The sequence below is a fragment of the Papilio machaon genome, chromosome 1, assembly GCF_912999745.1.
Source record: "Papilio machaon chromosome 1, ilPapMach1.1, whole genome shotgun sequence".
In the NCBI taxonomy this organism is placed as follows: Eukaryota; Metazoa; Arthropoda; class Insecta; order Lepidoptera; family Papilionidae; genus Papilio; species Papilio machaon.
In genome coordinates, this window is record NC_059986.1 from 8,488,222 (window position 1) to 8,511,683 (window position 23,462).

General features: G+C 35.2%; 3 protein-coding genes across 3 annotated transcripts; 2 read left to right on the forward strand and 1 right to left on the reverse strand.

The window, feature by feature from the left end:
- Window positions 1-567: 567 nt before the first annotated feature.
- Window positions 568-2,526, forward strand: LOC106718807 (outer dynein arm-docking complex subunit 4). Its single transcript, XM_014512993.2, has 3 exons — window positions 568-1,053; window positions 1,798-2,058; window positions 2,235-2,526. Exons 1-3 carry the CDS (start codon window positions 568-570, stop codon window positions 2,490-2,492), a joined length of 1,005 nt encoding a protein of 334 aa, XP_014368479.2. The 3' UTR covers window positions 2,493-2,526.
- Window positions 2,527-3,473: 947 nt separating this feature from the next.
- On the forward strand, window positions 3,474-9,454 carry LOC106718831. Its single transcript, XM_045678920.1, has 5 exons — window positions 3,474-3,570; window positions 4,286-4,342; window positions 7,758-7,841; window positions 8,054-8,302; window positions 8,585-9,454. Exons 1-5 carry the CDS (start codon window positions 3,517-3,519, stop codon window positions 8,666-8,668), a joined length of 528 nt encoding a protein of 175 aa, XP_045534876.1. The 5' UTR covers window positions 3,474-3,516; the 3' UTR covers window positions 8,669-9,454.
- Window positions 9,455-11,567: 2,113 nt separating this feature from the next.
- On the reverse strand, window positions 11,568-22,784 carry LOC106718844 (probable histone-lysine N-methyltransferase CG1716). Its single transcript, XM_045680440.1, has 19 exons — window positions 22,640-22,784; window positions 20,679-22,389; window positions 20,482-20,610; window positions 18,996-19,295; window positions 18,546-18,636; window positions 18,064-18,222; window positions 17,561-17,781; window positions 16,777-16,919; window positions 16,548-16,684; window positions 16,075-16,439; window positions 15,772-15,925; window positions 15,481-15,665; window positions 15,174-15,405; window positions 14,568-14,709; window positions 13,987-14,112; window positions 13,353-13,456; window positions 12,690-12,836; window positions 12,310-12,603; window positions 11,568-11,868 (listed from the first exon to the last, which is right to left on the reverse strand). Exons 2-19 carry the CDS (start codon window positions 22,364-22,366, stop codon window positions 11,710-11,712), a joined length of 4,776 nt encoding a protein of 1,591 aa, XP_045536396.1. The 5' UTR covers window positions 22,367-22,389; window positions 22,640-22,784; the 3' UTR covers window positions 11,568-11,709.
- Between the last annotated feature and the right edge of the window lie 678 nt (window positions 22,785-23,462).

Consider the following 23,462-nt stretch of genomic DNA (forward strand, 5'->3'; position numbering starts at 1 on the left):
TTTCAAATATCATGTGACTAATGGTTAGACGCGTGAACAGCTCTGTCTAATGGCATTAAAATATGAAAACCTTGTTATATTGTTGTTATATTTTCAACTTGAGCGGTGTTGTAAGCTAAGGAACGATTTGTATTTGGTCTCCTAAGCGTTTTTAAAATCGAACTGTTCAGTTAAATCGTACATGTGTATGAAAAAAACTGTACAGTACTCAGTTCAACTGTGCATATAAAACTAGAGGTGTGTAGCAGGCTTAAGAGCTGCCATAAGACTGACAAGTTTTTTACTTGTCAAGTACAAGAACAAGTTTTAAGATGCTAAAAAGAATATAGTTAATAACTTTCTATAGTCTGCCACACAATTTGTAATACTTTGAATAATAATTAAAATATTGAAGAATTTTCCTTTCTTCAAACACGTACTTCCTTTTCGACAATACTTGTGACACTAAAAGCGTGTGCAGAGAGTGTGCGAAAACACTTACTGTCGCTATGACGACGACAGCCAGGGCGTCGATACTGTCGGGGTGTCATTCACGACACCTTTACGTAAGGACTATTCGGTACCAAAATGGAGAACGAGGATACCGCAAAAGCTCAAATCCGTTCTATTCTCGGGCCAACGAAAGACGCTGAATTTCTACAAAGTTTCGTCAGAGTTGGTATTGGGGACGATGAAGAGGAGATACCTGCACCTAAAGCTTCGATCAGCAAGCGAGCGCCGGCATCGGCTGAGAAAAGCGAGTCTGGGGAGGAAGATAAGCAGACGACGAAGGAGAGGAAGGAGTCTGTGGAGCCTAAGAAGAGGAACTACAGGCGAAAGGTGAAGCGTGAGCGACGGCGTCGGGAGGAAGAGCTGTACACGGACAAGGACCGCGCGGCGGCCGTGGTCATGGGCTATAAGGACATCAAGCTGTCGCTCAACATGAAGGACCAGGCGGAGCGCAGCAGCGCGCTGCAGCTACCGGCTGAGACCGACGCTGGCACGTTGCTTGCACTCGCTCGCGCTGAGATGACAAGAGAACGCTACCGCACCGCTTTATCGTTCGTTGATAAGGTATTTTTCACAGCTTCCCTGATTTATTAGTTTATGTGAGGTTGTTGGCTAAATCAAAGTCGAACTTTTAATAGCTATAAAATCTTACACATTGATTATTATCACGTTATCGGAATACGTGATGCATAATATTATGTTACCATATCTATTAATAAGTGGGTGGGTGTTTGTTGCCTAGTAACTGTACGTCTGCTTTACGATACACGTGTCTATCAAATAATAATAGATCAAATATTGGTCTAATTTTTTTGAGAACCTGCAAACGAGCTTTCAATTTTTTGTCAGATCTACTTTATAAATACAAACATAGTCTAAGATGATAGTCTCCAAGGTTGGCAACTACTCAATATACGCTTGAACAAACAAATTACGAACAGTTGGGATAAAAATGTCTTGTGTTAAGTAATCCGTGACTTCTTTTGTTATATCAAAATAAAACCGAGTCGAAAGCTTAAAAGCACACGGAAGTAGTTTTGCCTATTTTTATCAAAGCAATGCGTACATTTGCGAACTGCATTGTTATTACGTATTTCTGGATTAAAACTTTTAGTAAGTAGTAGTAATAGTCTACAAATCTCACCAAATGAAAAAGGCGATAGAGACCGGTGTTTAGCCCATCAGTACAAATACAAGGCAAGGAGTTGAGGCACAACTCAGAAGGTAGCTCTTGCTAACCCATCTTTCGAAGGAGTACATACACCTACCTGAAAACCACCGCTTTTAACAAAACACTATCTATTCCAGGCGATAGAGCTGGCTCCAGATGAAAAGGCGGCGTACGTGGCGCGCAACAAGTGCTACCTGCTACTAGGGGAGCCGCAACTGGCGCTATCGGACGCAGAGGCTGCGCTCCGGCTGGACCCGCAACACGCGCGCGCGTTGCTGCAGAAGGCGGAGGCCCTCTACTATTGCGGCGAGTTCGAGCTCAGTCTGGTCCATTACCATCGTGGACTGAGCACCAGACCTGACCTGAGCGACTTCAGACTCGGAGTGCAGAAAGCTCAGGTGTTACAATCATTACATATTTCGAAATGTATTTACATGACTAGGTATACCTATAGCTTTGACACAAAATTTTGTTTGATAAAAGTGGTGGTGGTTAAAGTTGCCTTGGCAACTTTTTTACTTTTTTAGTTTTAAAACGCAGATCTCCATCGATGATACATTTTAATCATATTCAGGAGGCGATAGAAAATACCATTGGAGCAGTTAAACACGTGAAAAAACCAACGAAAAAAAACAGCCATAAGTCATCGCGACCTGTGTTAGGACAGCTGATGTCTGATAAAATCTACTTGGAGAACCTTCTCAAGAATCCCGATTTAGCGATTGCTGATAAGAAAAACAACGTCGTGATGAAACAAGCGGAAGAAGCTATCAGATTTTTGGAGAATAGAGAAGAATTCTGGAGACAGCAACAGACTGCTAAGAAACATTGATTTTTCTATTTCCTATTTCTCTATAGTTGAAACCTAAAGATTCGCCATCCCTGAAATATAATATTACACAATCGTTCAGTAAGATTATATAGGTATATAACCTAACATAAACATTGATCATCACTTTAATAAATTAGCCGCCCTGGCCTCATAACTGTTGATTTTGTTTACTTAAATAGAAATATTGTAAAACTAATTCCGTAAGTTTCCACCTTCGAAGAAAATATAAATAAAACATATTATATGTTAAAAACCTATCATAACATGTTTTTATACAAATTTATTTAGATCGTGGTCGTCGCCAAGGAGGTAGAAAGGCACACCATAGAGAATGAAAAAACTGTAAAATAGATGTATGTATAAACTAAGTACGACAAAATACTAACGCCTACAATTACTAAAAATCGAAAGAAATAACTTAAAAACTACTACATCTGTTGCACAAATGGGCCAAGCTCAACCGGAGACACCACGACCACACATAAGACTTGTCAAATGGAAGCAATTCTTAGTTTCCTCTAATGAGTGTGCGTCACCGGAGTCCTGATTTTAGTCTGCTTTCCCTTCCCATCTTTACGTCTCCTACGTCGATTAAAGGGAGGCAACGCATCTGCAATTTTGGATGTCTATGGGCGGCAGTCGCTACACTTTTTCGGCGTATTCAGGTTGGCGCTAACTCGTTTACCACCGTATAATATTAAAAAAAATCGCGTTTCCTTTGGAGTAAAAAATAATTATAACAATACTACATATAATATACTTATTTTTATTTTATTATTCTATATCAAAAAGAAATGTCATTATTAGATAGGTACTCGTACATCACAAAACATCACATAATTTTCAACATTTTCCACGTAACACTGATTCAAGGTCATGGTTAATGATGGAGATAATTTGTGAAGCCATTCACAATATAGCACCATTAGTGGGATAGAACAGGAAATTATACGCAACTACCAAACATATATAAATGTATTCAACGAGCGACACTGTTCATAAGAATAACAGTCGAGTTCGCAAGATGGCGTCTGTGTACTACTCCATTGCTTTTATTTTGTTATTTGCTAACTGCAAGGTATGTCTTCATTTTTTTAAATCGAATTAAATCATTAAAAATAGAAAGATAAACAATATTTTTAAGAACCAGCTTTTAATTTGATTTTGTTAATTAAAAGAACCAAAAGTTAAAAAGAAAATATTTTTTGCTTTTATTTATTTAAAAAATTGGGTATGAGACAAAAACACATAGATTTTTAACATCAGGCTTAAATTATTAATTTTATTTTTTTAGTTCTTTCAGTTAATAACAACAAAATCTTCTTTTTCTAAAGGTTTTTATTTTTTTATTTTTAACTTTTTAGTATTTTTTTGTGTAGTGTCAGCACAATCAGTTGTCATTTTTTAAATTGAGCTGCAAGAAATCGCCTGAAATAATTACACTAATATATACCTATGTACATTCCAAGTTAAATAACAACTTGCCAAAAGTTAGTTTCCTACATTTATGATTGACTAGCGACTCCGTCCGCGCGAATATAAAAATGTCTGAGTTCTTCAAGACATGTTCTACATCTATGACAATTTTTTCAACGAGATCCATGCGGCTGTTCAGATTATACCTTTTTACAAACATCCATCCATCCATACTTCCAAACATTAGTAAGATTAGAAAATTGACAGTAGTTGCATGTTAGAAAACATTAATTAAAAAAGTAAATTATAAATTACTTATTTTTAATTTGTCATCCTTATTAAAATGTTTTCATTAATTATGTTTTAATCTATACCAGGTGTTTGCCGATTCTACGGAACAGAAGGATGCCTGTGTAGCAGTATTCAACAGCACTGTAAGTAAAGAATAATAATATATTAAGAGTAACATACATAATAACAGCTTAATAGAAATTACGAAATACTGAAATTTATTTAATTTAAAAATTAATCTCTATTTTTCAAGTCATCGAAATCACGCGTGAACGTTAACGCGTGTTTACTAGCTGTCGCCGGTGACTATGTCCGTGTTGCATTGAAAAACTTAATAAATATCCAATATGTTCTTCCACACTATGTTCTACATTTGTGCCAAATTTCATCAAGGTCCGTTGAGCTTCTGGAGACACCTTCAAACAAACATCCATCCATCAAAATATTCGCATTTATATTAGTAAGATTAGAAGAAAGTTTGGAAGAAAAAAAATGCGGAACTTGACAAGTCATATCCATAAATACTTCGGTCCCGTATATTTAGCTCAAAAAATGTATGCTAACATTTGAATACAATGATCACAAAAACATTATGGTGTGTGTACTCAAAACATTGAATCTAGTGGGAAATCGTTGATTGTTCGGCGAGATTAAAAAAAACTACAAATAACAATTTGAAGCACCAATAGCGTTGGTCATGGGTTCCAAATCGGCCATACGACTATAGAATGGATTATGGTTATACTTAGGGTTCACCATAGACAAATTTATAGAAGTATATAAAAATTACTTCCAATGATTTATTTTATTTAAATATAAACTTTCTACTATTATAAATGAGAAAGTTTAGATGGATGGATGTTTGTTTCAAGGTACATATCTCCAGAACGGCTTAACGGATCTTGATGAAATTCGCCATAGATGAAGTGTAGAACATAGTCTGGAAGGACACATAGGCTACTTATTAAGTTTTTTTTAATACAGCGCGGACGGAGTCACGGGTGACAGCTAATACTATATAACAATCGTGGTCAAAGGTGGGCATTAACTCGTTAATCCGTTAATCGTTAATTAACGAAGTTAACATTTTCCTTAACGGATTAACTTTTAAGCTAAATTCAAAAAGTGTTAACGCTCTTGTTAACTTCCGTTAAATTCTACTTCCGTTAATTTAGTCCGTTAATTATTACAATAGACACTTATTGACGTGTTGTCATTTTGTTTAAATTATGCATCAGGCTACATTCGTAAGTTCGGCTATGTTCGGCGACCGTCGGCGAGTCGAATGGTGAACGAGAACGTGAGAGAGCGAGAACGAGCGAGTGTGATGCATGTTATACAAATACAATACACCGAGCGGCCGGGATAGACGTGATCAAAAGAGTACCACAGAATCCTTGTTAGAAAATAGTGACGATTTAAACAAACTTACTTCTATCAAATATTGCGAAGTTTAGGCGCTAGACACCTTCAAAGTTTATTAATTATTTCATATTTACACAAATGTCTCGAAAAGTCTTTATTACATTTTATTCACATTAAAACTGGTTTTCATTTATTTAACATCACTTTTTTAGAACAAGACTTTGTTATAAAATCAACATAAGGTTCGAAAACACTTTACTCTTAATACAATAATTGTTATACGTGAGACGCAAAATCTATTAAAAAAGATAAACTCTGCGTTGAATAGCAATCAAAATAATCGAAAGTGCATTACTCTTCAACGTCGTACCTAAAATACAACTAAACTTTGTTGCAGACAAAATGTTTATTTTAATTTTGGAGTTTAAAGACAACAAAAAATATTTAAAAAAATAGTTTATGGTTCATTTGAAAAAGCGTACAAATAGGATTTTTTTTGTCATTGCGTAGATAAGAAACAAACAATGAAAAATAAAATTTAAAAATTCGAAAGACGAAATGTGCACGCAATAAACGTTCCTCAAAAACAAAAGGGATTTAGGTGTTTATTACCGTCGTTTGTTTTTTTGGGGCTTCTTCATAGTCAACGAAAAATAATTTTAACAACAACAAAAATATGAACAAAGGATCAAATGGACAGCCGCATAGAGAATGCGATAACGAACTCGATGGATTTATGGCCCCAACCCTTCTAATGGTCGGGGATGCACGTGCGCTGCGCAAAGACAATAGCGAAGATAATTTGTTTGTTTACAAAAAAAGTATACGACAAAACGAGAAAGAATGAGGAAAAAGATAAAATAATTATTTTAGTGAAATAATGTTAAACTGTGTTATACTAAATTTAATATATGAAATGTCGCCACAAGTGACCTTTACAAAAAGACATGGATTTTTTTACGTATATCGAAAGTTTATTTTAAAATTAATCGAATGTCGTTGAAAATAATTCAAAACATATTCTTACTAATTAACTATAACGATTTTATAGGTGATAAGAAAGAGAGAAGACATCACCCGCGATCGGTTGTTTTCGTTATGTCGTGTAACTTATGCTCTATACACTGAGAGTAATTTAACTTGTTTTAACATATAACAATAGATCGGACGATAAATCATTAGATGATAGAAGTTATCGAAGGCATCTCAGATGTATAGTTTAATGCGTTGAGATGTATCACTGGATTGGTTATATAGTTTATTTATCAATGTTATATATATATAAGTTTCCTCTGATGTTAGAAGTTTTATTAATAAATCTATATTAATAAATAAAAAGTACGTAAAAAATGATAAGTCTGTTCGTGGGTCCTTAGCTAAATTAAAAAAAATATATTACCAAATTATACATAAAATTAAATGTTCAGTTGTTGGAGTATGAGCAAATGAATATCCGGGTGCAAATAGTAACAGATAAATGTAAATACTGCACAAAAGTTTTGATTGTTTTTTTTTTTTTAATATTATCACATGTCTTACTGTTTAATAGAAAATTTGTGTTGTCCAAATTTAGTTAGCTCTCTAATTCCGTGACGTCGGATTGTCGATAAAAAAATTGACTGAAAAAGTCAATTGTCCATCATTGTCAGTGTAGTATATAAGTGTGTGTAACTAGTGCATGCTATGTCATTATTATGGTACAGGCATTAGTACATCGCTCCTATTGTCTAAATTTTATTTTAGTATATTATATAACTAAACTATAGATAGGATTAGCGATCGCCCGAGATTTCGTAAGCGCAGTAAAAAAATAGCCTAAGTTCTATTGAAAGTTTCGACAAAATCGGTCCATACGATTCGGAGATTATTCGTATGGCCATTTCCCGCGTGCGCCTTATACTCGTAATATAAACAAAAATTAACTTTAACTGTTAACTTTAACTTGCGTTAAATTTTCGTAAATTAAACGCTTTAACGATTAACGAAGTTAAATTTTTATTTAACGAATTAACGATTAACGAAGTTAACTTTTTGATTAACTGTGCCCACCTATGATCGTGGTATTCCAGTCCTTACTGATTATATTGCATATTTAAGCCAAATATTTGTCATTTTTAATGTTATTTATGATAGCTATAATGCACACATGTTCATTAAATTAACCAGCATACCAAAGTTAAAAGTAACTTCCAGATCGATGACAGAAAATGCTGCGAGGTCTCAATGTGGGTCGACAGTGGCGAGTCCACAAGATGCAAAGAAGACGGGGACATGACGGTACGTATACAACATTTTTTAAAGTTACTGCACAACATTAGAAAGCGTTGCGTCGTTGGGCGATCAGCAAATTACATTCAGCAGACTAAATGATAGGATAATAAGTATCGACTACTTAAAACACATCGTATATTAACTTCCCTCAGACAAGTCATAAAAAAAAAAATTATAATGATTGGCAATTTTTTTTATTTTTTGTTGATTTTTTTCAGTGTGATTACTTTAAATGTCTCGCAGATGAGAATGGATTGCTAGACGACGATAAGATTAACGACGAAAAGGTGAAAGAGTTATTAAATCAATGGGAGAAAGAGAATCCGAGTGAGAAAGCAAGTATAAAGAAAGTGAGACGCAACTGTTCGGGTGGGAAATTCATGGAGTTACTTGCCGACTCTAGCGTCAGTGACGACGTCTGTGAACCTCTAAACTTCTACTTATGCGTTTATATTAATATAATTTTCGTAAGTACATCTTATTACACTATTGGTTATAAAGGTTTTTAAGTCCAATAAATTCTTAAACAGGGCTCTATAACTTTTTAGCAGCGAACATGTTCCATTATGAACGATTGATCGATTCTGGCGTACCATTAGGGATCTGAATTACATATACTGTTTTCGTTTTTTTTATATATAAAGAATTCTAAGTCAAATGTAAAAAAATGTTGTACAAATTGAGATACGTTCATTTGTTAATTACATTTATTTAAATGTTGGTAAGGTAAAAAACTTATAATTTTCCAGGAGTGTTCATCATGGAAGCAGGACTCTCAGTGCACCAAAATGAAGGAATATACGCAAACTTGTAAAAAATTCCTTGACATTTAAATCACCAACAATAAATAATAACTATTTTAATTTTAATTTGAAATTAGTTTGAAAATAAAACGAGAACATATTAAAAGAAATAACATTTTATTTGTTCCGACGATTTTCTTCGTTCACAGAGCGCATTGGCGTCCACATCTCAAATCTCACAAGCCACAATCTATCATTAAAAATAATAGTAACTATTACGTGAACGATCTTCTGTGATTTCTCTCTTTCGCATTTTATTATTTACAATATTTACACAATGGACATTGAACAGACAAAATACAAAGCAAATTGTCATCATAAAGATAGATAACAATACTCCTATTGCTTTACTCTGTTCCCGTGACATTTAGTCTATGGTTTAAGGTACATTTTCACTTAAAGATTGGTTTTAGTGATCACCAAATAGGGCACTATTCCCATACACAAACTTCATTATCTCATTTAATATTCATACATTATCAATCTTCATCAAACATGAAAATATTAAACCTGAAATTAATCAAACACATACAAGTAAAACTAAGAATAATAAATAATAGAAACATTAAAAGGTAAAAGAAGTTTGAAAATTACATACATTTAGTGTAAACGTACCTTAATATTGACGTGGGAACTTTAAAAATCATAAAAGGATTATGTATCTCATCAGGACATAGAATCAACTATCATTCTCTACCAATTCATACAAATGTTTGCCATAAGGCACAATGTCACCTTGGCCACATAACAAGTACTAAATAAAACATTGGTGATATTTTTATATGTCAAATTTTAAAGTATCAATTACACATTAAAAAATTTAGAATAAAGTTGCACATGATTTTTGAATAAATCCTAAAATAATAATCTATACGACCTATATCATTAAATTACATTACCAATTTTAATAATTGACTGGAGTAACGGCGTTAGGATAGGGCCAGGTGAAGCGGCAGCACAAGGCGCTGGACATATGGGGGCGCTACAGGTAGTTGGATATCAAGGGGCAACAGTAGTACCCCCTATGTTACCCTATCTTTGGAAAATTTCCCCCGGCACAAAAAAAAAGAGGGGGAACCCGACAAAAATCTCACCAAGAGCTCCGGGAAATACTAAAACCTGGCCTGATTGACTGGTTCATCTCGACAATGTTAACAGCATATACTTTGTCATAAAAAATCCTTATATATGTAAATTAGCTTCTTGTTTTTAACTTGTGATAGTTTATTAGTTTAAATATTCAATAAAAATTTAATTTCAAATTTTTATTTGAATAGAACTGTGTGTATGCATTTTCTAGTCAAATAATTCTAAAAAATCTAAATGCATGTTGAAAATAGCATTCAAAAAATTATCCACATTTAATACTGTACTTAATAAAAACGAAACTATTTCAAATAATCGCTTATTCGAGTGAAACATAATTGAAAAAGCTTTCAAAATTAATTCATTGCGAGTCGGAGATCATATTACAAATTTCATAATTTGCATACTCGCTTAAAAAATTATATTTATTTAAAATCATATTTTTTAGTAGTCATCTTAATTGTTTTATAACACAATTAAATCTAAATGAGGAGTGACTTGTATTAACCTATCACTTAATATCTATATTTACAGATTATCTTAATAATTTTATTAATCAAAAAATTTTTGTCATTAAATAAATCCAAATATTATTAATTAATCATGGAAATTATGCTTGTAATTATCCTAAAATATCTTGAACATAAATGTATAAGCAATAGATGGAGCGTTTATACAAACATACTGTTTGTAAAAAAACGGGATCCTTACCGCAATTAGGCTGTTTGAGCTCCCGATATTTCGGCACAGTTGCATGCGCCATATTCATAGGTTGACTGACAGTATATCTAATATATAAAATTCTCGTGTCACAGTTTTCGTTCCCGTACACCTCCGAAACGGCTTGACCGATGCTCATGAAATTTTGTGAGCATATTCAGTAGGTCTGAGAATCGGCCAACATCTATTTTTCATACCCCCCCCCCATTTTTTAACTGCGCGCGGACGGAGTCGCGGGCGACAGCTAGTTATATATATATCTTACGAACAGTATATTAGTAAAAACCACGAAAGTTTGACATTTTATACAAGTTTGATGTCCGAGAGTTGATTTTCGAAATGTCGTCTTGTATTGTAAATGACATCAAGAAAAATTTACCCCAACAAAAAGCCTCCAGAGGTCATTTTTACCTAACTTTTTTAAGTATCTATAGATTATACATCTATGTTCATTAAATATAAAAATGTGATGCATTCGTCAAAGCCAAGAAAATAGCATTCAAATCAAACTAATGTTATAATAAAATCTTACATTTTACACTCTTTAAATTGATTTTTTATTACAAATTTTCAACTAAAAATCTTGAACACATATCCTTTATTCCAATTGAACCAACTAGTACTTTATTCCAATTCACGTAGGAAAAAGATCTTCTAGTTTTTATACAAAACAAATATTTGGATCTCTGTCTATGTTTTATGTGTAGTGACACTATGAATTAGTGTGAAAGAGACACATATCAGAATAAGAGAGAACGTGAAAATAAAATTATTCTTTCTTAATCATTAAAGGGTTTCATAGTCAAAGTAAATCAATTACTTTGACAGGTCACCTTATTTTTTCATTTGCTTCAAAATTGTTAAGCCAATATTTTTAGTTATTTCTCATACAGCCTATTCCATTATTCATGATTTACGTCGTTATTACACAGATTACACAAAAAATATCAAATTGTGAATTTTCATAGATAAAATGGGACAATGAGTCACAATTTACTGTACTAAAGTAGTCAAAAAAATTAACCATGACTTATTCAGTAAAAACATAATTTCAATTTAAAATCAATCTAATCAAAGAATATGAGTAAAATGGAACACTTTTACCTTTAATCCAAGATGGTTTCTCATGTTTTTCATTTATCACAAATCACAATATAACACTTTGTTCACTACACTTTGAATCACTTAATTAATTTATCAATGATAACTTTGTATTGTTTTTCACAGTGAGATTTGATCGCGTTGTAATAACGCGCAAGCTCTCGCTAGTCAGCCTCCTCAGGTGGACGGCGGTACACTGGACCAAACTTGGCCATGTACTTGCGCACAAACGTTTTAGCTTTGGTCCGCACCGAGTCAGTCACTATCAGCTCTTCCACTGACCGACAGTGCTTTAATTCTTTTAGCATCACGAAATGTGTCAACTGTGAAAGGAAAAAAAATATATATGCAATGTGTTCAGTCTTCAGCAGTAGAATATTTTGTAATAATACACTTAAGAGTTTATCAGCTAACTGCAAATAAATTCGCAATATTTTCTCTCAAATCTATCTATATATATAAAAGAAAGTCGTGTTAGTTACAGTATTTATAACTCAAGATTGGTCGAACTGATTTAACTGAAAATTGATGGGGAGGTAGCTTAGAACTAGGAGACGGACATAGGAACTTTTTTTATTTTGTGTGCATTTTTTTTATTCCGCGCGGACGAAGTCGCGGGTAAAAGCTAGTAATTTATATAGAAAGGGTTAGCAGGTTCCCAAATGACTCATTCAATATTATCGAAAAGCCAATTTAGTTTATGTTCATGACTAAAAAGGTTTCTGGACCCTTATGTGAAATACGAGACAGCGGCTATAGATTACCTTTCTAGCGAGATGTTTAAAGTCTGCCGTACACGTGATCCTGCCAGCGGGAGCATCCGAATGTCGGTACGGGTTGAGATGCTGCACCATGACGCGCGCCATGTTGCTGCGGAACTGCTCCTTGATCTTGCGCGCCACCTCCTCCGAGTCCACCACCTCTTTGGTCTCCACCTCCTCCTCCTCCTGAGCCTCGACCTCGTCCGCCGGCGATGATACAAGGTTGATTGACTTCTCGTTAGTACCATCATCAGAATCATCTTCAGAGTCAGTTTCGAAATCTTCTATATCTGTGATCTGTGGGGTTTTATAGAAAATTAATATAATAATCTTTGGCTATTTTATCAGCTTAAGCGTTTGGCTACTTTATCCATTTCAAGAACCTTGAGCTGGTGCTTGCGGGGTCGTGCTGCTGCCAGCAGACGCACGCGCTGCAGCAGCCGCTCCTTGCGCCGGCGCAGCTTCTCCTTCGTCTGCTTGTACCGCTTTACTTCCATACGACCTGCTAACTTGTCCTCCTCAGTGCGTGGCTGTAACCACCAACATACAATTTAACAAAACTACATATTTACTTATTATGCATGAATTCAAAGGAAATGAGAAATTATATTTACACATGTCACTGTCTGAAAATATAATTTATTGTCTATGGATTTATTTTGGAACTTTTTAGTGTTTGTTTTTTATAATTCTATGATTACAGCATTATACAGGGAAAATTTAGATAGGTTTGTTATAATTTCTCAATTCCATTTAATATGACTTTACAAGTGTTACATCAGTGGGAGCCCAGGGACAACATTAGTGAGTACCGCTTCAAAAAAAAACTCATCATCATCAGCTTATATATGTACCCAACAGTCTGGGAGGAGAGAGGAAATTAGATAACATTTTGTGAGTACTTCACAATCAAAGAGAATCGAGTAATTTCTTACTTTAATATCGTCATCTCAGTCACACACTACTTTGTATGATAAAGAGAGTAACTAAATTACCGATTTCCAATAGAAAAGTAACAAATTATTGTTGAATTCTATTCAACTTACGCTAATGGGACGTTCAGATACAAGACCGGGCCGACGTTTCCTCGGCTTTAGGGATACCAGAGCGTGATCCGGTATCAGACCATTGTTAGAATCCTCTTTTATCACTGCAAATAAAAAATAAATAAAATTATAAACAACCATTACAAATCCTGTTAATCTATATCTATATATATAAAAGAAAGTCGTGTTAGTTACACTATTTATAACTCAAGAATGGCTGAATCGATTTGACTGAAAATTGATGGGCAGGTAGCTTAGAACCAGGAAACGGACATAGGATAATTTTTACCCCGTTTTCTATTTTTTACCCCGTTTTCTATTTTTTATTCCGCGCGGACGGAGTCACGGGTAAAAGCTAGTTATTTAAAAAATCTATACAATTAAATAAAATTGAAGTATTTAAGTAACTATTGCTATTAACGAAAAACCAATTTTCAAAACTTTTGTCTGTCCGTATGTCCGCAAAGTCGAGTTTGTTTCGAGTAATCTCTGGAGCTGATGCACGCGAGAACATTATATGCTAGTTTTAATTTTAATTCTGCGCTAACGAAATCGCTGTCAATCACTAGTATTAAAATAAACATATTAATCAGTAGTTAACAAACAATAATAATAAAAATAATAAGATTGTTACCTTCATAAATGCCGTTAACTCCTTCTACCAGCTTGCCCTTCACCTGACGTCGCACCACGGCCGTGTCCAGTGCGCTCATAGCTTCCACCTCCTCCTCTGATGAACTCTCCTCTACAAATACATTAACTGTATTTCACATATCTTACATATAAATTCTCGTGTGCTTATGTACGTAGGTAGTCAAAATGAATTTTGAGTAAATATGAAAACCGGCTACTATCTATTTTATAGCCCTACTAGCTGTCTGACTGACTGCTGTAAAAAATGGGGGAGGTATGAAAAATAGATGTTGTCCGATTCTCAGACCTACTGAATATGCTCACAAAATTTTATCAAAATCGGTCAAGCCGTTTCGGAGGAGTACGGTGACGAAAACTGTGACACGAGAATTTTATATATTAGATTAAGTATTTTTAAACTGGGAGAAGACGGAGTCACGGATGATAGTGAGTAACATATAAAACATTTATATATATTATTTACAAAAAGTCTTGAATAAAAAAATTATCTAATACACGTCTCGTTATTGTGATCGCATAGTAATAGTACATGTGATGTTATGGTGGTTGCACTGTACATACCAGGGTCGGGCGCTGGCAGCAACCACTGCGGGCGACGTAACTTCACATGGTAGTAGTATGTGCGGCCGCGAGCGTCTGTTGCACTGCGCCATAGTGACGGCAGCACCACCTCCTTCTCACCTCCTTGTGCTCCCAGAGACATCTAACGACAGTAAACAAGTACATATTTTATTTTACATATTCATTTTTAACCCCCAAATAAGATTTGAACCTTAGAACTTAAAGAAGCAGTTTTGTAAATCCATCTGCGTATATCAAAATCTTCATCATTCAATTCTTCAATAATCATACATTGTAAATCTTATCTAATCTTATTTTATACTAGCTTTTACTTCGTCCGCGCGGAATAAAAAAAATGCACACAAGATAAAAATTTCCTATGTCCGTCTCCTAGTTCTACCTCCCCATCAATTTTCAGCTAAATCAGTTCGACCGATCTTGAGTTATAAATAGTGTAACTAACACGACTTTCTTTTATATATATAGATAAGATTGTACATAACAACAAGTAATACAAAGATACAAATTAAAATAAAACTTACTAATAAAAAGAAATAATCAAACAACATCAAAATAATACAATTAAATGGATTAAATGATTTTTACCTGGTTAGCATTCTGCTGTGCCTGCATTTGTAGCGTGGGCAATCTTTGTGACTGGATATTGGGCAACGTGGGCTGCGCCGTCATACCCGGCTGCGTGGACATAGTGGGCATAGCCGACTGCGTGGACATCGTAGGCTGGGTGGGTTGCGTGGGCACCTGTCCCGGCCTCGTGGGGAACGACGGTGGTATTTGTTGCCCAAACATGAAACCGCCCATTCCGAAGCCCATCATGCTGTTAAAATTATAAATCATTGAAAAAGTTAACCACAATTTAAACCCGAAAAATAAATAAATAGTGGTAACTTACTTATGCTGTGGCATACAGAATTGTGCACCCGGGAAAGACGGAACGAAAGCGGGCTGGCCCTGGAACTCCCCGCTGGGATTGAGCCACTCACTCTGCGTCTCCTGCGGCAGCATCCCTGGCACCAGACCCGGCATCATCTGACCCAACATATTTGGCGCACCACCCATCATACCAGGCTGGAACATCTATAATAAAAAAAATGTATTGGGGATAGAAAATTATTTGAAAGTCATTCTAATATCGTCGCTAACATTGATTGTAAGAAACTTTCGGTACGTTTGTAGATCGTACCTGTTGGAAAGCATCGTGCTGGGTCCAGTAAGGCCATGTGGGAGGGTCCCGTGTGCGGCGCGCCTCCTCCGCCGCAGCAGCAGCCTCCGCAAACGCGCGCCTCCGCTCCTCCTTGCTCAGAGGTGGCACAGCAGCCAGGACACGCTCGTTCAAACTGTTTAATCGGACAGTAACTAGTTATTTAACTGACTTTAAAAACAACTCAGGTTAACGACAGCTAATTTTTTTAACTGTTTCTTATCAACGCTGTTGAATACCATTTCAAAGTATGAAACTTTTGGGACATATATAAAAACAACATACCGTATACTTCTTCTCGCTTCTGGACTGCTTCTTCTTTTTCTCCTATCTCTGTCTTCTCTGTCCCGCTCCCTATCTCGCTCTCTCTCTCGCTCCCTGTACCTGTCGCGGTCGCGGTCCCGCTCTCTCTCGCGTTCGCGCTCTCTCTCCCTCTCGCGTTCGCGCTCTCGCTCTCTTTCCCTCTCCCTTTCCCGTTCTCTCTCACGATGCTCCCTGTCATCCCGTCTCTCTCGCTCGTCGCGCCGTTCTCGCTCTCGTTCCCGCTCCCGCGAGCCGCTCGAGTCTGCAGCTCTTCTCTCAACGTTCGCTTGACGTTCGTGTTCCTTCATCTGCTGTATTCTTTCCTTTTTCGGAATTTTGAACACCTCCTAGAAATAACGATTACAATGATATTGATAACATACTAAAGCAAATTGTTATACTTGTCATTACTTGGTGTATAAAAAACAAACTGTACGACTGTAAGAGTAGCCTACCTTTAAACTGGACCATCTTTCTAGCAACTGACTGGACAGATCCCTGACTTTTTCTAGCATAGCTGCATTCTCTTTGTTCTTCTCGGCCTGTGCTGCTGCATCCTGAGCTGTTCTATTTCCCAATTCCACTGGTAGGCCTGAAGACATTACAATGTTTTTTTTATTTTTATTCTATAGCAAAAAACTTTAAGCTCATAATGGTAGGACAGGAAACAAAGTGAATTTTTACCTGTAGCTTCATCAATGAAGACAGGATCTGGTGCAGGGACGCCGGCGCTGCGCCATCTCTCCACGATCGTAAAGAAGCGGCTCTCTTGTACCATTGTTTTGTTGGTGATCGGCAAACGGTCCACAGTTAGAAGCATTTCCAGCCTGAAAAATTAAAATATACCCATACATACATATCTTAATAACATCCTACTTGTTAACAAAAACTTTATAACTTCAACTAAATAAAGTAAATATAATGAAAAATTGTTTTCAATTTTGGAAAGATCGGTTGATGTGAAATTCATTTTTGTTAGTGCAATGGATAAAGGTTTTCATATGGGGTTTATTTAAATGAATAAATGTGTAAGGTAGTTCACAATGGGGAGAATAGTTGCAAGCTCTAAGAAGGTTGTTAGCGGCAAGAGTGGACTATCATCTGTCAAAGATTTTATACGTCATTCTAGCGATTTCAAAATAAAAATGTATTCCTTTTCCAATTGTATGTTATAAATATAGAATACGTGTTCTTCGAGGCTATGTTCTACATCTATGCCCAATTTCATCAAGGTCTATTGAGTAGTTCCGGAGAAACCTTCAAACAAAAATCCATCCATCCATCCAAAAATTCGCATTTATAATATTTGTAAGATAAAGTGTTTTTTGTGTGTCTGCGGTATTTTTAGAGTTATTTCCACTCTTGATCATGCTGACATCTATAGTGAGCACAAGTCAGTTTTTCTCACGAATACATCATAAGGGATTTAAGTAACTCCACCAGTCCTAGTCCTGAAATTTCCACTAACCTGAATTCAGTAGAGGCATCAGAACACCACGGTGCCAGGAGTCTCAGTCCACGGTAATCAAGGAAGAGCCGTCGACAAGGCAGGTCTGCATCCCTCAACAGCCGGAGTAATGCGGTCTGTGCAGGTCTGGTCTTCGCTCGCACAACAGTACGGGATAGACGTAACGTGTGGCTCTGGTTCTTAACACCGCTGTGACCTAGTGCTTCTAGGTCCTCCTCGATCTAGTTATGAATTTGAGTTTAATGTTCACATTTTATTTCACTGTATTTGTTAGCTTAACACATTCAATGCTACAATATTTTAAGTATAAAAATCGATTGAAGAAGTGAGTTTGGTAGCTGTGAATATGTTATTATTTTCCACTTTCAACAATATTATTAAAAATTAAAAATTAACCGAAATCAAACCATATTTCTTGAAAAGATTCAGGCTTATGTAAGCCATATACCAAAATTATCTAATTAAATATTTATAATATTCATATAAAATAAAGTATTACTAACATCAGCGTCTTGAACAAGGTCAGGAGCCTTTGGTTTGTACTTTCTGTTACGCTTAGGTTTGCGAACACGTGGCTGTGGCTGCTCTGACGACGCGTCTGTTTCACGTAACTCCTCTGACTCAGCGGAACCAGTCTTTGATGTTGATACATCTTCCTCCTCCTAGTGAAACATAAAAATTAACTTAAAAATTAGAGCAAAGCATGGTGTATTTTATATAATAATATATAATATTTTTTATTTATTTCTATGGAATCATAGTTATAGTTCATTCCATTCAACATTGTCTTTATTTTGAGTTCTAAATAGATACAATTTGACAATTAAATGTTTCCACAATTAAATGTCCATGTTTGAGTAGAACATAATGTAAAATGTAAATAAATTTTTATTTGGCACGTCAGGAACTAGAGTGCTCTATAACCCAACGTGCCAACTGAGGTGCTGAGTAGCCAAACAGTAAAGTATACATAGATCTTTGGTACCTCTTCATCATCATCATCATCAGAGTCGGGTTCTGCGCCGATCCAGCCGCGGCAGTTGTCCGCGCCGCAGTAGCACCGCTGCGCCACCTTGCTGCATGCAACAAACATATCTCCGTTACCTCCTGTTAACTCCTCTCACTTACACTTCTCGCTGGAATTATCAATCGCTACCATATATTTATGACCTATTCAACATCTAGACATATTGACCTATTCATCTACTATACAGATATATTGATACATAATCTGTACAGAAATGTGTTGACCAATTCGTCATTACAAAATGCTATTTCTGGACAAAACAGGCTTTTTTTAGTCATAATTAAATGCAGTTATGAGATGTACACAAAGTACACATCGTTTTATCAACTTCAGCCAAAAAAAAATCCTTCAAAATCATGTATAAATGATGCTATAAACAAAATTACTGTATACTTTCAAATTACTTACCCGAAACGTTGAAACTGATAGTCGAAAGTGATCTCTTCACCCGCTGGAATTTCTCGTTTGCTGAAAAATCCTATCCTGAGTTCTCCATTGACTGTCCACTTCTGTGTCTCCGCATTTGGTTCACATGAATGATTGATAAATCTTGATATGTTGCCTTTCAATGTCGCATCAATAACTGTGTCACCTTTCAGTGACATGAAATAGTGATGTAGGTTGTTTTCATCAGAATATGACTGTGCTCTCTTATAAAACTGTTCATAGTCCAAAACTTCACCTACGTATTCCATTAGAAATTCACCTCTGTAATATAATAAAGAAAAACTAATTACATATATGTTAAATAAGGTTAATCTTGAGTTAGGTGTAAAGGGTGGAGATATAAAGAACATCCGTAGGTAAAGTGCATGTTGGCATGAGATACAGGATGGACAGATCAAAAGCTTTGTGGAAAGCTTTGTGTGCCCAAAGTATGTTTCACGATTTTTAATAAATCTGATAATTTCAATAAACAATAGCTATTGAGGTTAAAGAACTTCAACAGCTATTAAAGAATAGAATAAAATTAGAGAATAGCGCCAAATTCAACTTCACAGCCTCCGCTTAACCTTCCGAGTTATATCTTGCTAAATATATATATATACTGGCTTTTACCCGCGACTCCGTCCGCGCGGAATAAAAAATAGAAAATGGAGTAAAAATCATCCTATGTCCGTTTCCTGGTTCTAAGCTACCTGCCCACCAATTTTCAGTCAAATCGATTCAGCCCTTTTTGAGTTATAAATAGTGTAACTAACACGACTTTCTTTTATACATATAAGATATATGCAAATGTTTAGATGGATGGATGAATGTTTGTTTTAAGGTATCTCCAAAACAGGTCAACGGATCTTGATGAAATTTGGCACATATGTAGAACATAGTCTGGAAGAAGACATAGGCTACTTATTTCGTTTGTTTTAATTCCGCACGGACGTAGTCGCGGGCGACAGCTAGTAACGTTAACGTAACACAAAAATTTTAGTATTTAAAAACATAGTGCTTGGTCATGTTGTTCAGCTGATTCTAGTAAATATAGTACGTAACGGAAAATTATTATTAATACATTTTTAACCTCATCAGTATTTTAATTTTATCATTAATATTCGCATTATAAAATGTCATCAATAAACTTATAAACAAACCAATTATAATAAAATTCGCAATTGCTTTTCTTTGAGATAAAAGATACTTAAGTACAAATAGTACTGGTTACAAAAAAAATAATTACATTTATAAATATATATTATGGCTAAAGCAAAACAAACAAACAAACTTATATTAGCCATCAAAACATAGATTTATTTTTAAAAAACAGGTACTGTTCTCTTTTCATTTGCTGGCTATACTTAAAGTTAATTGGAGCTTCTTGGTTCAAAATGTACAAGTTACAATGCCACTTACTATTTCATCATAAAAACATTGAAAAAAATATTTAAAACACACTTACGATGGAATATCAGCACCAGCTTCCACTCCACATCCTTTCTTATCTGCATAAAAAACCTTAAGAGTCGCATTTTCCTTATTCTGGAATCTTCTATTTGTACAACGATCACCAACTGGACATCTGGAGTTACTGGAAATTATAATAAATCTTTCAACTACTGCTAAAATATGTTAAAACAGTTATGAAGAGTAACTTACCATTCAATCATAAGGAGTCTATTAAGACAGTCTTCACCGCAAGCCAACTCTCCTCGTTCCAACTCTTCTTTGGTCATAAAACAATCACAAATCATCTTTTTTGTATCTCTACTGATCATACGATCACACAAATACTCATTCTCATCCAAATGCTGAAATTGATTCATTCTCTCTTCAATTATTTTATCATATGCTTCTTTAGTTAACGCCACAGCAGCCTGTTCCACATCGGTAGGAGTCTGTTCCTCGGTTAATGGTAGTAAACGTTGAGGTAGACCTGGACTAGCTAAAGGTGAAATGGCTGGCGAGCTTGCACCCATTTCTAGCTCACTTGACCTCCTCCAACGAGATTTGACTTTGACAGGCATTTCTGAAGGTATAGGGAACTGTGAGGAGAGTGGTGTAACATTTGTTATACTTTCTCCTATTTTTTCTTGACTATCTGAACCTAATTCTTCTAGTTTTAACTTCGTTTGAGTAATTAAAGCTTTCTTTAGTGGTGTTTTGACTAAACCATATCCTTTAGTTTTTTGTTTTAAATTGCTGATTGTCTTTATGCGGTTTGAACGTCTGACACCAGTTGGTGATGATTCAGCAGAATCATTGGAATTGTTTTGTGTTTGTTCTGTCACTCTTGATGAGTTGCTCTCATCAGATAATATTGAACTTGGTGTTAAGCTTGGATCAGGTCTTGTTAAATCATTAGAGTTTTCTTTCGAAAATATATCTGGTGTATTGCAATGAGATGTTTGCATGTAACCAAGTTCTGAGCAATCCATAGGTGAATGTGTGTTAGACCTAGATTCAGCGGTGAGATTAAGATTTTCAAAGTGTTTCTGGAAATCAGAATCATAAATTTTGCACTCTTCATCTTCATTTGTTTCTTTTGTAGCCTCATTTTTTGGACTATCTATTTTAATGTCATAATAAAGTTCTTGATTTTCGTCCTCTACAATTTGAACTACGGTAATAATTTCCTCATCATCACAAGCATACTCAATTTGTTCTACAGATGGAATGTTTTTGTCCTGCATTTCTTTATCATTTTCTTTATCACTTACTGGTTGGTCCTCATTTTCAATTATAGATGCATCTGATGGCAAAGGAATTTGCGGCACATTGTTTTCAATACTTACCACAGAGAGCTCATTTACCACTGATACTTCAGAAGATTGTGATGATGTAGGCAGTGGTATGTTGCTATGACTTTGTTGTGGGTTTGACACAATATTCAGTGGACTGGGGCTTGCAGAACTATTTGTATCTGATTGAATCTCTATTGCAGTGTTTGAATCAGACTCTGAACTACCACAAAGGTCCACTACTTTTATATCAATACTACTGTTTGTTTCACTATCACTACATACTTCATTCTTTCTACTCATAGTTACATCACTGTTGAATAAACAACGGTATTTACCAAATTTCTTATGTAAACCTACAGGTGGGCAAATTTTAACAGTGGGATTCCAATTTTGAGATTGAGACAGTTGTGCAATTGATGTACTCGTCTCTTCAACCTTTGCACTGGATGTCTCGGGAGGTTTAGATTGTGTATCGGAGGTTGTCGCGTCTATTGTGGTAGATGTTTCGCCTTCCAAGCCAACCTGCCCAATATTGACCTGCTTCCCACGGCGGGCAGACCGCCGAGCAGCGAGTTGCGTTGCTGGTTTCCTTTTCTTTGCCATCGCAAGGCCTTGAAGCAAACAACCTAAAAATGTAATATGCTCTCATTAGCATCAACAAACTGACCTCTTTAATTTACATGGTACATGTTTTGCGTACCACATGGTAAACATATAGTCTAAAAAGAAAAGTTCTCACTTATAAGGTAAGACTCATGTCATAACATACTATGAAAATTCAAACATCACAATTGAATGCAGAACAGAAGAACGTTCACACAGCGTAACCCACCGGGTCCAAACCTATCAATAATTAACAATGACAATGTTACATACCATTACTTTTACAACGTAAACGATGTCTAAGTTTATTATCCACTAAAATATATTATGATAACTTTAAAATGCTTTCACTATTAAATCAAGTTGATATAAAGCCACTTCATTTTTGACCAGTCCATTAATTTTTTAGCATCCATCAATGACCATCTAGAGTAGGAGCATAACCAAATATGATGATGAAATCGATGTAGAGTTCGCGCCAATACAAATCGTAAATCGTTATATAGTTTTATTTTCCTATCTAAGAACATCACTACGTTTTAGTGTTTCCATAAGCATCTTTTCAAATGTACCATTTTTCAGGTCTGGGATAGAAGTTATTGTTGTTATGCATTTTATTATTGTGTTAAGTTAAAGTAAGGATAAGCATTTATCATTTTTTTCATATCATTCGTAGTTATAAATGAAGTTATATCGCAAATTAAATTATTACTCCTGATGGATTCTATGAAATCTATGACGATAGAAAGAATTAGGTGAGTGTGCAAAGCTGAGAAATACACAAAGCCCCTTTAAAATATCAAAACCATCAAAAATTTCCATTTAAAAAAAATCAAAATTTCCCAGTTTTATGGCATGTAAAACATGTTTCGTGCAGAAAAAAAATATATAATTTTTATAACGCTTCATTTCTTAATATAATATTTTATATCTAGTTTCCTTATATATATATATACATCAAAAATGCTTGTTAAATATTGCAACCAAGTTTTATTTTTACAAGAAAACATGTTCTTATTTTTAAATGTCTGATATCGACAAAGTGAATAAAATCGATTTTGTGATTTCATCGTTGGAGTTATTTCATCGAATTTAT

Excerpts from the sequence above, each read along its gene's own strand:
- LOC106718807 (XM_014512993.2), top strand. The coding sequence starts at position 568 with ATGGAGAACGAGGATACCGCAAAAGCTCAAATCCGTTCTATTCTCGGG. Across the intron at positions 1,054-1,797 it reads CTTTATCGTTCGTTGATAAG|GCGATAGAGCTGGCTCCAGA; the intron begins GTATTTTTCACA and ends TATCTATTCCAG. Across the intron at positions 2,059-2,234 it reads TCGGAGTGCAGAAAGCTCAG|GAGGCGATAGAAAATACCAT; the intron begins GTGTTACAATCA and ends AATCATATTCAG.
- LOC106718831 (XM_045678920.1), top strand. The coding sequence starts at position 3,517 with ATGGCGTCTGTGTACTACTCCATTGCTTTTATTTTGTTATTTGCTAAC. Across the intron at positions 7,842-8,053 it reads AAGAAGACGGGGACATGACG|TGTGATTACTTTAAATGTCT; the intron begins GTACGTATACAA and ends GATTTTTTTCAG. Across the intron at positions 8,303-8,584 it reads TTTATATTAATATAATTTTC|GAGTGTTCATCATGGAAGCA; the intron begins GTAAGTACATCT and ends ATAATTTTCCAG.
- LOC106718844 (XM_045680440.1), bottom strand. The coding sequence starts at position 22,366 with ATGGCAAAGAAAAGGAAACCAGCAACGCAACTCGCTGCTCGGCGGTCT. Across the intron at positions 15,406-15,480 it reads TTCTGTATGCCACAGCATAA|CATGATGGGCTTCGGAATGG; the intron begins GTAAGTTACCAC and ends TAATTTTAACAG. Across the intron at positions 11,869-12,309 it reads TTAAACATCTCGCTAGAAAG|TTGACACATTTCGTGATGCT; the intron begins GTAATCTATAGC and ends TTCCTTTCACAG.